At 37.6% G+C, this 14,364-nt stretch overlaps 1 protein-coding gene across 1 annotated transcript in view; it reads left to right on the top strand.

Moving 5' to 3' along the window:
• OCA2 (OCA2 melanosomal transmembrane protein) overlaps positions 1–14,364 on the top strand; it is a 182,683-nt gene that overhangs the window by 117,408 nt on the left and 50,911 nt on the right. The window contains exon 21 of the mRNA XM_050910147.1: positions 3,730–3,823. Within this exon, the coding sequence (XP_050766104.1) occupies positions 3,730–3,823 (94 nt within the window). The remainder of the gene's footprint in view (positions 1–3,729; positions 3,824–14,364) is intronic.

Here is a 14,364-nt window from a genome sequence, read left to right as displayed (position 1 = left end):
GCTTTAACTTTTGCTTTTTTCTCTGTTGAGGAGCAGCACTTCGTAAAACTATGAAAAAATCTGCATTCCAAATAAGTTAAATCAATATGACAAAGATATTTGTACACTATGTATCACAGCCAACTATACCCCAGTTTGCAAAGGATCCTAGCTTGGAGTGCTTTTGATGCTATTGTAAATGCTTATGGCTTACCTCAGAAAGAGTTGTAGAGCCAATTCAGTTTTCCAAAAACTTTGAAAAATACAGTGAAAAGTTTCCTTCTAACCCTTTTATATTTCGCATTTCTGTTTTTAGCGCTTAGGATAATTATAACAGTAGATGAAGCTGAGGTTTGAGATATTGATAGTGCAAAAATGTTGCCTAACACATAATTGCATGAATGAATGTCACAAAAAATGTGTAAAGGTGATTTTGGGGGAAATCAGAGAGCGAGGTTCCTTTGTAACTCTGCACGACCCTGTGCATGATCCTTATCTATTTAAAACACAAACGCTCAAGCAATGAGAAATGTCCATTGGCTTTAATTGCTTTGCAACACCTCTTCAAGAGTTCTTGCTGATAATCAAGTTTCTTAATTCTTCTTTTTTTTGGAGCAGGAAAGTTCTTGGGATGGAAATTAGAACAATTTGTTTGCATTATGCCTACTTTTAGATCAAAAGAATTAGATGCCAGTGACTGTTGGAGACTCTGGCATGCAGTGTCACACAGGATAATCCATAACGTTTGCAAAAAAATTAGTGTACGTTATGGATCAACTAAATATTTCTTTCTGAAACACTAGAAATTTAACTGAATGTTTTGCATTCATCTTTCATCTGGTTATTCAAAACTGAAACTTATGGTGCAGCATTCTTTGTTACAAATACCTCTTATTTACAAAGGATATATGCATGTTAAATCTAACTCAAGCATGTGTCAGAGGTCCATAGGACTTCCATTCCCTTTATGACTTATAACCGTTATTCTTTGGTAGAGATGAATTCCTTTAAATAGGGGAAACATTCAAATTTAAGTGTACACAAATATGTATTGCTAAGGCACATTTCAATGTTTGTCCCTTGCCACAAAACCAGACATTTATGGGAGCAGAGATTCCTGATCTAGCCCTACTGCCTGTTAATGCACTTAGGAGCATGACATCACTGATGATAATTTTAACATAGATGATTAATTATTATGAAGCCTTTTAAAAAGAATTCCTGTATTTCTAAGTGGAAGAAAACCAATGTTATGTCAAGGAGAAAACAATAAAACCAATGGGGTCAAGTGCATATTTGGGCTCCTAAAATACTTTTTTGGGTTTAAAAAAAATAAGAAATGGAGATTCAAGCACATTACACAACTACACCTTCTCTTGGTACATTGCAATCTATCTTCTTTGTGTTTAAAAGAAGACACAGTGAGTTGAAACCTTTGTTCAGTGACTTTCTTCTAGGGGGTTTCTGTGCCTTCAATCAATAGAGATTTACAGGACACTGAGAGCTCCTGACACTGAGCTCCTTCACTAAACAGAGAACCAAATTTTCTGATAGGAGTACTATGCATATGTAGCTGCAAAGACCTAGTAGGGAATTACCTCATGGACCTTCTGTCTGGGATGTCTGTTTTGCTTCTTACTTCCCCTTATCCTTCACAGTGCCGTAATTAGGGAAGGGGCTACTGGAGGGCCGTAGGGCTCTCCTTTCTGCACGGTTCTCACCAGTGGGGTGTGAAAATGGCATTACTTGCTCTGCACTTGGGAGCTGGCTGGCAACAGCTTTAGGACTGACCTCAACAGCAAGAAAATAGGATCACCATTTTAATCTCCTCTGCCTAACCACCTTCTCTGTGCTGGGCAGGGCACGCACAAGGAGGAGTCTAATTTAAAAAGGTGTTGCTAGCCTGCATGGTTCAGGATTGTGTCCTGCAACAAGTGAGTTACTGTAGTACATCAGGATACTTGCAAATAATTCTGAGGAACTAAATAATCTGTTTTCTCTGGTCAAAATTATATCACAGGAAAAAATGCTTTATTTAGATTGAGCAAGATGGCTTATCCTGTGATTTCAGTATTTGTGTTTAAATTTTGTTTTATGTTGAAACACAACATTGTTTTGAAATAAATATAACTGCAGTTTGAATTGCATATCATGTTCTAGCAGTGATGGTTTGAGGGAAACAAAGTTTGTGGGGAGAAATGAAATCTTTCGTGACTTTAATGGAAAAAAACAGACAAGATGTTGGGCATGCTGACCCTTCTTTAGGCCTTAAAATAGAAATAGACATCTTCAGGCAATGTACAATTCAAGAATAATTGTTTAGACATTAACTTTTCTAGGTTAATCAATTAGAGGATTTAAGAGGGATGATTAGCACCACTGGAGGGATTAGCAGGAGGGATGGGGAAAGGGTTGTAATTCTTCATAAAGCCTATATCTTGCTCCATACCAAAAGAACACACACAGTCAGTAAAGGTGAGCATCACTCAGCCATCAAAGTGAAAACATTTTTCAGGAAGCAGCTGTTCCATCTCTGAGATCATACCCCTTGAGGGAGACCTGTGAAATACATTCAAATGACAAATTGGAGGATGAAAATTCATAACTCTATTCACTACTGAAAATCCTGGACTCTGAGAAAGCACTAATTTTAAGGCATATCACAGTTATTTCCACAAATCCCTTCCTGCTTGATCTCTTGCTGTTCCATGTTTGCTTATTCTTTCTCTTTCCCTTTTGGTCCCATAAACCTCTGTACATGTTAAAACCAGATTAATAACATTATTACTTCTCCCCTTGCTAATGACCTTCTCTCTACAGGTAGTGATTACACCTTTCTTTCAAACCAAGTGGTTACACAATTAAGTTGAACTCAAACCAGTTTTTCCCAACTAAGGTGAAAATTGTTTAGCTTTGAAGGGTGTAACTGGCTGAGATCTGGTGCTACTAGAAAGCCTGCCTGCTGTATTTTTGGGCTCTATACCAATTGCCTAATGAAGTCTATTATGTCTCCCTACAAACCTCATTTGACTTTTCAGGGGGCTTATTTTACTTTATTTTATTTTATTTCATTTGCTAAAGTGATTAAATGAAATTCATAAAACTTGCAAATATTTCCCAGTGAACCAAATCTACATTCTCTTGTAAATATAATGTTAGAATAAAAAGCAAATAACTCAGCTCTGCTTATGAATTCAGAAGCCTGCCACATTGATCTTTCTCAATTTTTCCCTAACAGATCAGACACTTTTGATTATAACAAGTATTCAGGAATTTTTTAGTTACTGACACATGATCTACAACCATCTTGATTGTGAAGGTCTGGGTATCTCTTCACAGCTCTCTCCAGCAAGAAGAGGGGATACAGCTCTGTCCTTTAGGTTTCAAGAAATGGAGGGGAAGTTGATTTACAATCACTGTCAGTTCCCTGTTGAACTAGAAGGATCTATCGGGAGGCACTCACAACCTTAAAAAGCCTCAGTTTTGGTAGCAGTACCTGTGTCAGGCTTGGCCCACGTTGCCGATACCTTCTCTTTGGCTTGTGGGACTAGCACAGTGAGTAGGGAAAAGTGAGCACAGATTAAGAATATGATGCAAAGATACTAATTGAAAAAAAAAGAAAAAAAATGCAAGTTATTCTTTGGACTTGCTGGTGGTTTAAGTTGTTTACTTAAATGAATTTTATTTATATTGTGCTGATGGTTGGATAATGTCTCCTGAATCTCTCTCTCTTTTCTTCTTAAACCACAGATTCCTGTGCTTCTCAACCTGAGTAAAGATCCTGATGTTAACTTGCCTATGAAACCATTAATCTTCTCGTTGGCCATGGGTGCGTGCCTTGGAGGTAAGAGTTTATGTGAGAAAGCTGACATAAGGTAATAGCTATGCAATTAAGGCATGTATAAACTGGCACAATAGGTTCAATGATTTTATTATGCAAAGCATAGGGAGGGCCTAATCCTGCTCCTTTTGACTTCAAGGGACTCCTGTATAAGGATCCCAGTCACTGTCTGCTGCTACAATAGGATTTTTGCAGTCCATGTTATAAGACCATATCTGCATAAAGTACAGATGCACAAAGAAGTGTCCAGATGGTGCTTACAGGGTTCTGATCTTTTGTGAGAGGAAATACGAAGATACATTTAGCTTTCAGAACAGAGACCCATCATTGCTCATTGAAAAGATGCAGAAAATGTATAATAGCTGAGATCTGAAGGCTTGATTCAAAGTCTACTGAAGTCACTGGGAGGTTTTCTGGCTGGCTCACAGAAATGGTTTGAGTATCCATTTGCTGACCTATTTAGCACTCCTCACACTAAGGAAAGTCTTTTTGAAGTCTTTGGGGAATGTACCTCTAATAATGAAAGCTAATAGCCATTTTCCTAGTGCCCACCTTGGTGTTAACTGGGATTTCTTGTATTGTCAGTGCATTAGCACAAAACAAGCAGATGGTTTCATTACTTTTTTTTTTTTTAAATTGAAACTGTACCATATATGTATTGTAGGCCCAGGATTTCCTCTCTATTTGTCATACCAATAAAGGAGAATAGCCATCCGGTAGTTTTTAAATTAATGTTTATACTTGATTACTTTTTTTTTTTTTTTTACATTCTGCTAATGGCTTATGAAGGTGTTACAACACATTTCCAAATAGCAAGTGTACTAAGTGCAATTAAAATGTGTAAGTTTTTAATGAGAAATAAAGTTAGTATTATTTTTTTACTACTGAGAATTTTAATGCTAATTATATTGCATTGGGCTGTGTTTTGATCCCTAAATATTTAGGTAGTTAGGTTAAATAAAGTTAAAATGGATAAAATGGTGTTCTGCCATGGATCCACCCTTCTCCCCCTCCATGTCCCTCCAAATAGTTTCCTTGACTTTACAGAGATTAAAACTAAAACCAGTTTTGTGTGTAATAGAAGTTCTGGTTTGTTTATTTAGCTAAATGATTGCTAGTACAAGTGACCTTAATACCTAACAAAGATTATAATGATGTAATTTACAGATTGAATTTTAAGAGCTTGTTGCAAAGGCAGGACAATTTATACCAAACAACAGTTATTCATTTGAGGAATATCTTTTTGTACTCATCATTACTCATCATTATATTGTGACTTTAATCTGTTCCTCTTTAAAACCAGTGATTTGAATAATCAGCATATCTTTATATAGATGTTTGCCATAAAAATATAATCTTTCTTCACAATTTGCTAATCACCGAACATACTCTGATTTCATTAAACTTTCAGATTAAAAAAAAAAAAGCATGAGAAATATAAAGTTGGCCAGATTACACTGACGTATTCTGAGTGGGAGGTACTTTACCAGCCTTGGAGCCTTTACAAGTCTCAGCTGATTTTCCTAAAGTATCAGTTATCATATTAACCCAAATTCCTTTAATTAGATCTGTTGAAGGGTTGCTGGGATTTTAACAGAGACTTCTGTGTGTATGCAGTATGAGACAAAAGTAAAAATATAAATAGTACTATGGGAATTATTTGAATTAAAGGCACTGGAGATCCATAGGAAGTGCTCAGGTATTCAGATAGGCTCCATACAAATATTTGGATAAAAAGTTAGATCATTATCATTATTAGCAAAAGCTTAAACTCTCCAGACTGTGCTTTATTACCATAAAGCTGAGCGTATGCTGAGTTATACTGGCAAAGGTCTCACAGGAGTGTTAGCCTGAAAATTAATATGTTTTTGACCTTTCCATGTCAAAACAAAAAACCTAATGGACAGCAGCTTATTGTTAGGGAATGAAAAGTGTGGAAAAGCTTTTGCTTTAAAAGGTCTCACAGCCCCCAGAAATGGGTGAAAAGGGGCTTTTCTTTTTTTAAAAAAAGAAAGTGTTGATGGCCTTAAAAAAGTATTTCCAAAAGAGAAGTCTTATCAGCACTGAAGTGGTATGAAGGAATCCTCAAGGTATGCTAATCCCATTGTGGAAGAGGTGGATGACAATTTGTCGTGGTTTAACCCCAGCCAGCAGCTAAGCACCACACAGCCACTTCCCCCTCCCCCCTCCCAGTGGGGTGGGGAGGAGGAAAGAAAAAAAAAAAGTAAAACTCGTGGGTTGAGATAAGAACAGTTTAATTACTAAAGTAAAAATAAAATACAGTACTAACTGAGAATAATAATAATTGTAATGAAAAAGAATACAACAAAAAAAGAAATAACACCCAAGAAAAGACGAGTGATGCAGAATGCAATTGCTCACCACCCACTGACCGATGCCAGAGCCGCGATCCGCGCCTCCTGGCCAACTCCCCTGTTTATATACTCGGTACGACGTTCCATGGTATGGAATACCCCTTTGGCTAGTTCAGGTCAGCTGCCCCGGCTCTGCTCCCTCCCAGCTTCTTGCACACCTGCTTGCTGGCAGAGCATGGGAGACTGAAAAGTCCTTGGCTTAAGATAAGCGCTACTTAGCAACAACTAAAACATCAGCGTGTTATCAACATCATTCTCACACTAAATCCAAAACACAGCACTGTACCAGCTACTAAAAAGAAAGTTAACTCTGTCCCAGCCGAAACCAGGACACAATTATATCATTACTACCTGTTGCTTAAGACAAAAGTTTGGATCTTATCACTGCTTATGCAATCAAAGGAACTTGGCAAACAAGATATTTTGTAGAAAAGTCTGATGAAATAACACATTATAACTACATATTTTAGGGTTAGTTGCTTACCACATAATGCAGAATGTCAATTCTGGTAATTTGATAGCATTTCTGGGGTTCAGGGTGAACGTTGCTGTATGCTTATGTGTCCGTGAAGGGAACGTCAGCATTTGTGCCTGTCTTGGAAAATACTGTGCAACATTTTGTCCTGAAAAATTTCCAGTGCATGCAATTACGTTTTTCTACTGTCACAAAGTGCACAGGCAGCTACAGGTTTGGAAGATGATAGGAAGAGAAAAGACAGTAATTTTCCTTCATTGCTTTAGCTGTTGTCCTGGAAATGAAAGAAGGATTGAGTCAGTCTCAAGCAAGATGAAGAGACCTTTGCCTGTATAACTGCCACATTGTTGTCATCTTCAGCAGTGTCTCCCAAAAGAGAGCTGCTGCTATTACATTTCTGTCTTTCATAGCATTGGGCTCAGACATAAGGAGTAACTGAGTATTGCATAGATGCTCCTTGCTCTGTAAAATGTGCCTCTGAAGGTAAGAAGGGATGAAAAATCCTGTCTCTTAATCAAGGAAGCCAAGGACAGTCATGGCCATGGGCAGTTCCTGGTGAGATGGTCACAATTTTGAAATTTTTGGGTCTTCCTTGGAGTTCGCCATTTCTTTTCTGGCAGAAGGTTTCTTGCTCAGATCAGATCAACTTACACCGTTAAGAAATAAACATGGTCATTTTTCAGGGGATCTGGTTCTGGAAATTTAGGTTTATAGTTGTCCCAACTGTCTTTAAGAACTTAAATTAAGTTGTAAGTTAGGAGTCTGGCTGCTCCAGGCTCCCTGTTTGGTGATGAAGATACCGGCATGTCCAGGAGACAGATGTTTATTCATCCACTGAAATTGCCAGACTCTATCTGCAGAGCACATTGGAGGCCCTCGTGCAGAACTTCAGTAGCTGAGAGGGGTGCCCAAAGACAGGTCAAATTAATTTGGGCCTTTTGGTTTGTCAATTCTTCTGAATGCTGAACGACACTATTAGTTCACATCTGTCTGGGCATTAATGGTCAGGCTGACTAAGTAGCTGGAAAAATTGTATTCCTCATGTTTTTTTTTTTTTTATGTACTATCTGCCAGTGTTTCAATTATGTTTTGACCATGAAGGGAAGGACAACAGGAAATTTAAAAGCAACTAAAGGAAACAAACAAGAAAGTAACTTCACTTGTTTTCTGTGGTGTTCTGACGAATCTGCATCCATATTTCTTTTGCACAAGAGGACATTGAATAAAGCTTTATTCATTAATACTTCCTGTTCTTGTACATGATAGAGCTATGGTACCTCTTGAGACTGAGTTGTATGTAGACATTCTGTCCTGGTTTTGGCTGGGATAGAGTTAATTTTCTTCTTAGTAGCTGGTACTGTGCTGTGTTTTGGATTTAGTGTGAGAATGATGTTGATAACACGCTGATGTTTTAGTTGTTGCTAAGTAGCGCTTATCTTAAGCCAAGGATTTTTCAGTTTCCCATGCTCTGCCAGCAAGCAGGTGTGCAAGAAGCTGGGAGGGAGCAGAGCCGGGGCAGCTGACCTGAACTAGCCAAAGGGATATTCCATACCATGGAACGTCATGCCCAGTATATAAACGGGGGGCAGTTGGCCGGGAGGGGTGGATGGTGGCTCTGGCATCGGTCAGTGGGTGGTGAGCAATTGCATTGTGCATCACTGTTTGGTTTTTTTTTTCCCTTTTTTCCTCCTCTTTTTTTTGATATATTGCTTTCCATTACAATTATTATTATTATTATTATATTTCATTATTATTATTGTTAGTATTATATTTTACTTTAGTTATTAAACCATTCTTACCTCAACCCATGAGTTCTACCTTCTTTCCCAATTCTCCTCCCCATCCCACCGGGAGCAGGGGGGGAGTGAGGGAGCAGCTGTGTGGCGCTTACCTGCTGGCTGGGGTTAAACCACAATACCTTCCAATAGTGTCTAGGGAATGCTGCCCTGAAATTTTGGAGGACAAATGAAGATTGCTAGCTACAGCAATTTCAGAACAAGAGGAGCTTTAATTGCACTGCTTCTATTGGCTCATGAGTTTTAAAATAACATGAAATATGGATTCAACTCAATTTGAGTGAGTGCACAGTCAGAAATCCACCTGTTGTTAAGACTGTTCAATTGTGTAGAACTAGATTCTTTACTGAGCTGAAGAGGTTATAGCTAAGATATTATTTGAAGGGGTTTTCTACATTTGACATTTAAAGAGCTGGCATTTATTTGTCTTTTTATCTCTTTCTTTGTTTCATGATTTATAAAAAGTATGTTTTTGAAAAAAGAAGAAAAAAAAGGAAGACAAAAAAAAAGATTGAATTCATATTTGAAAGTCCCTACCTTCTGAGTTCTCAGTTGCTAGTGTAGAAAAGTGCAAAAAGTATTTCTCTGCTGCAGTGACTATTGCTCTGGTCCAAGGGGATATTTTCGATGGTGTATAGTTTTGCACTATTTTTCTTCTCTGTATATTTTCCTGGAGGACAACACCTGAAAGTCATCATTGTCACAATTCTGCAGAAAGAGGCAGTCTTTAGGATGCATACAGCGGTGTTATTCTGGCCACACAATCTCAGTTGTAGGCTCTACTTCAAGAAAGGAGGTAGGAGGAGGGGGCTGCTGGCACTTTTCTTCTAACCTCACAGGGTCAAAACCCAGGTGTGAATAAAATCCATTATCCACAGGACATTGTGCTAATTACAGCTATTAAAAGAGTGCAACCCACAGTGTAGCTAAAGAATGGGATTTCTCTCAGTCGTCCAGTGCTGTAGCTATTCTGTCTCTTGGCACCCCTCGTTAGATCCCTGATGCAGATGGGCCTTGCACAGTGGAGTATCACTGATTTATTATTCCTGCTGATTCTGCTCAATAAAATCCTAAGCTGGTTTTAAAGCTTCAGACACACTGAAGGTATAAACCTAGAAATATTTTTTATATTCCTAAACCAACCCTCCTTCTTTGCAATATGAGGGAAAAGTGATAGCCTTCAATAAAACATAAAATGTATTAAAATATATAATAATTAATATTATGAAAAAAGCACAACTGTAGATCCTTTGAAGTTCTTTTATAGTTACAATCGATCAAATTTGTATAACACTTTTCAATTTAAAAGATTCAAAAAGTCTATCAAGAACCAAATGCGTATGGCGTAAAAATATAGCAGTTATTTAAAAGGAGCACTATCCAGCTTTGGTTTTGAACTTAATTGTTGTATACAGTGTGTAATTGAAACTGTAGGAAAATTTTTTAGTGGAGAGAATATACCTACTTGAGCTTGATTTTAACCAGGACACTGATATTGAAAGTTCCTATTGTTCCTAAAGGAGTCTTTTAATGATGAGGAATCCTGGGGCTCAGTTTTATGTCTTGTGGGTGAGGCAGCCCTGATTTAGATAAGTATTTTGTCTATGGATATAAAACTCATAATCCAAATCAAAGGGTGGTATTGTAGGGAATGAGAGTGACTTGAGATCTTTCAAAAGGAAAAGGATGTTGCTGCTTTTGACTTTGAAAGGCAGGCAAAACAAATAAGGCAATTCAGGAAATGTCTCAGTTTTTCTTTAAAGACCTCAGTGCAGTCTTTAGCAGTATTATGCCTCTAAATTTTACAGATCTAGAAGCAAAATACAGCAGGTATTTTGTATGTCTTACACTGATATTTAATTTACTTTCTGAGTATACTTCGCACTGTTTCTATGATGTTTGCAATGATGGAAATGAGTAAACTGGACTTAAACCGTGATTGCTGTCCATTAAATGGCAGTACTACTTGCTTGTTCTTAATGAAGAAATCATTCAGGTGTTAACTGAAAGTTTCAGTTTTTGTTGTAGCATGAAGAACAGCATCATCAGATATAAGCACAAGGAATCTTTCTCTCTATTGATATTTGAGTGCCCAAACTGTCCTCTTGCTGTTTTCTGGAACAGCCAGAATCTGTAACCTTCCATAAAAATCCAGCTGCTGTTTTCCTTAGCTCTTTCATGATATTCAAACTCTGGGCCATCTTCATGCTTTTTCACTATGAAGTTCTTAAAGCCCAGCAGTGCTGTAAAGTCCTTGGTGTGAGAGCCAGGCTCGTTACCAGAGTCCCCACAGCTAAAGGGGATTCTCTAATCTTTAAGATTACTGAAGGTAATCCTCTGTGGCATGGAAGATATACAGAAGAAAGTTGTGAATGTAAAATATAAAAACAGCTGAAACTGAGTGTGTACATTTGACAGATGTGCCTTTGTATTAAGGCAATATCAGAGGCCTGCTTGGCTTTAAGACACTGAGTTAATATGGAAAAACCCCCCACCGTATTGAATTTAGTCAATTTTTCTCAGCAAGGACATTTTTCTAAGCTTGAAAAGAGTTACCTTGGCAGACACGCATATATAGATGTATGTATGTTATTAAAGGTGAAATATGAAGTATATGGGGTAAAGGATGCCGTTTCAGCTGTACTGATGAGCATTTATAGTTTGGATGGTAAATCTTAGATTTTAAAATGGAAAGGAAGAGAGCTATGCATAATATGTAGAATTCTATTCTATTTTACATTGATTTAGAAAAAGAATTTTTACCAAGCATCAAGGTCACTTGATTATAATGTTTGCATTACTGATGAATTTGAAATGCTTGTATTAATGGTTTTTGATCTGTGTAAAATAACTGCATGCTATAAAGTTCTGCAGATTAGAGACATGATAATGATCAGAGATTACATTGGAGACTCCTACAAAGCATATGTGGAGTTTTGTTTAATTTTACTTACTTGCTTTGTGCATTTGTTTATCATAAATTACAGAAGGTTCTTTCTAGAAGCCTTGGTCACTTCTATTTCCAGAATTATATAGAATGTACAAACTCATTATGTTGTGTTGAGTTGCTGCAGTACAAGAATACAGACTCTGCATAGCTGTCAGCCGAAGACGTATATTCAGTTAGAAGTAAGCACTTGGACTATCAGACAGAACAAGACAGGGAAGCTATAGCAAGCTTCAAAATGCTTAAGTGCAGAAGATAATACTGGACTATCTACTTTCCTTCCTCTGCAGACATTTTCCAGACAGTACCCTCTTTTCTGCACCTTGAGTGGTGCAACAGAGAGGAAGAAAAAAAATCTCAGTCTGCAATATTCATATTGATTTATATTGATGAATCAGACACTCTATGACACTAAAGAAAGTGATAATCATGCCCTAGATATTATTTATACATATATTAATAAATATCTCTAGCACAGTTGCAGTTAGCACACCTAAACCAAAGAGGGGCACTAGCAGGAGTTGTGAAACTGTTTTAAACAAGGCACTTGAACCATAGCAAAGCATAACAGGTAGGCTCCAATCAAAAGTCAATTTGATTAAAGTCAGAATCTGAATTTAAAGCAGCTGGATATTCTAAAATAACTTAATGGAGGGACACCTTTTTTTTTTTTTTAGTAATATTTTCTTGTTCTGCTCAGCTTCAAAGTAAGTTATGATAAAGTTGAATACTGTACTTTTATGCCAGGTGTCTATACATGGAATTATTTTTCAATATTTGGTCCCTAATAGTGCCACATGTGGAGAAGCTGTGAAATTGAGCTGACATAGTTTTAGCCTCTGAATCTAAAAATCAGAGATTTTTAGAAATCATGTGCAAACTGGGTCTTGTGTGCAGCATTAAAACCTTTAAAGGGAACCTACTTGAATATGTGTTTCAGGGCATGAGGGAATGACATGTCAGAGCACACTGCTGACACTATCCCTCGTTATACTATTTTATTTTACCCTCGTACTGGGTAAGTTGACTTCGAGGAGAGAGGTGACTTCAGTGACCACCTCAGGTTTTACGGTTCTTTCACAGACATCTGGATTTGAAAGAAGCTTATGGATTTCTTTATGTCGTTAAAGTAACAAGTGCAGGATGTTCAGCAACCTGCCTTATTTATTTCACACTTCTGGTAGAAAGGTGACAAATTTAAATTTCACCTTTTCCTCTCATAGCAAAAAGGAAGCAATGAGCATTGAATAGTGCAATACTTACAGTAACTGTCCTGCTGGTGTTATAGTAGTGGTGATAAAAAATGGTAAAGTTCACCTGATTAAAACTGTTGGATTGAATGCAGTTCAATGAACTTTTTGGATAAGTGAACTCAAAGCTTTGATTCACATTCTTTTCTTTTTTTCTTTTTTTTTTATTTTTCCTATAAAGTCCATGTGTATGTATTTGTGCAGAAACATCCCATTCAAAATGTTTCCAAATCAGTAAAATTAAAAAATGTTGATATCATAAGACTGCAATCTATAACATATAACAATGTTGAATGAGTTCACGCATGCCTTCTCCCCCTTACTGCCTATGACTTGAGGTTCCTTGTTATTTTAGGGACTGTTAATGTTTTAATTGGCCTTGATTCCGTAGCTCTTTATTGACTGCAAAGTTTGATTATCCAGGGCTTGTTAATTTTTACACATAAAAAATATTAAAAGATATTCAAGACTTGTACATTATTAAAAGATATTCAAGACTTGTAGACATTTAACAGATGAATATAAATGGCTTTGTTTAATGAGGCAAATCTGGATTAATTTTGTGTGAAACAGAAAATTTCTGAAAGCTATGAAGGCTGTCTCCTGTAAGGCTAATCAAAACCATAACTGTTCAGTGTTCACTTCTGCAGCCAGATTTATTACATTTGCTCAGTTTGTGCTTTAAGTAGAGAAATGGAACATGCTATGGAAAGGAAGCTGCACACGTCAGTCTACCTTTATTTAACGATGTAAAGCATATGGGAGACTGCACAGAGTTTTCTTTTGAAAATGGATGGGAAGCAAGGAGCTGCCTTCCTTCAGTAAGTTTTGCTTTGACACTGTAATGGGATGGTTTGATTACAGCAAAAAGCAGGGCTGAGAATCCTCACCCTAAAAATATTCGTGACTCCGTAACAAACTCCTGGTTTCAGAGTGAGAACCCTTCTCTGGGACAAAGCAGTGCAAACAGCTGTACCTGTGTAAAAGTGGGCCTGTCACAGATGTTTGTCCAAAGCCAGGGAAAAGCTGTTTTCAGGGCTTGTGTTGACATGAAAACAGGGTGGTCTTTTTGCTTCTGCATTAGCTAGCCAGAGATACAGGGAAGAGAAAATGCAGGAATTCTATCGGTTAAGCACAGGCGTAGCTTGTTAGCTGTACACTTCTGAGGTGTAGCTGGTTGTTATTGTGAGAGGAAACATGTTATTGCTGCAAACTCTCTCCCTTGCCTTGTTATGATTCTACTCCGATTTCCCAGCTGCTTCCTTTAGCAAGCTTAATCAGTTCTCCCAGCATTGATTTTCAGTGCATTGCAGGTTATAGTCACCTGGGCAAACTCTGTTTACTGAGGGAGAGGCTGTCTGGGCCCAAGGGAGGTGCATTACATGTGGTGTGCAGGTTCTGGGTTTGAATCTGGCAGTCTCTGAAGGAGCGATGTAGCAGAGGGTAATAGCTGAACACTGGGTTAAGGAGAAGTAGCTACAAATGGAAGCAGAAGGCTGGAAGAAGCAGGGCTGGTGGATACTGCAGGTATCAAATCAGGCTTACCAAACCTTGTCAACATCTTCCTGCTTATACCTCTAAGTTAGCTGGAGATGCAAAGGCAAGTTTTAATGTGGGGGTTTTGATTTTGGATCTTTCTTGATAGGTTTATTCTTAACTAAAACTGTTGAATACTTTCTTATACTTGAAATCGATTTCACA

This window comes from Gymnogyps californianus, chromosome 1 (assembly GCF_018139145.2).
Source record: "Gymnogyps californianus isolate 813 chromosome 1, ASM1813914v2, whole genome shotgun sequence".
Taxonomy (NCBI): Eukaryota; Metazoa; Chordata; class Aves; order Accipitriformes; family Cathartidae; genus Gymnogyps; species Gymnogyps californianus.
This window is presented reverse-complemented; position numbering and strand designations above follow the sequence as displayed.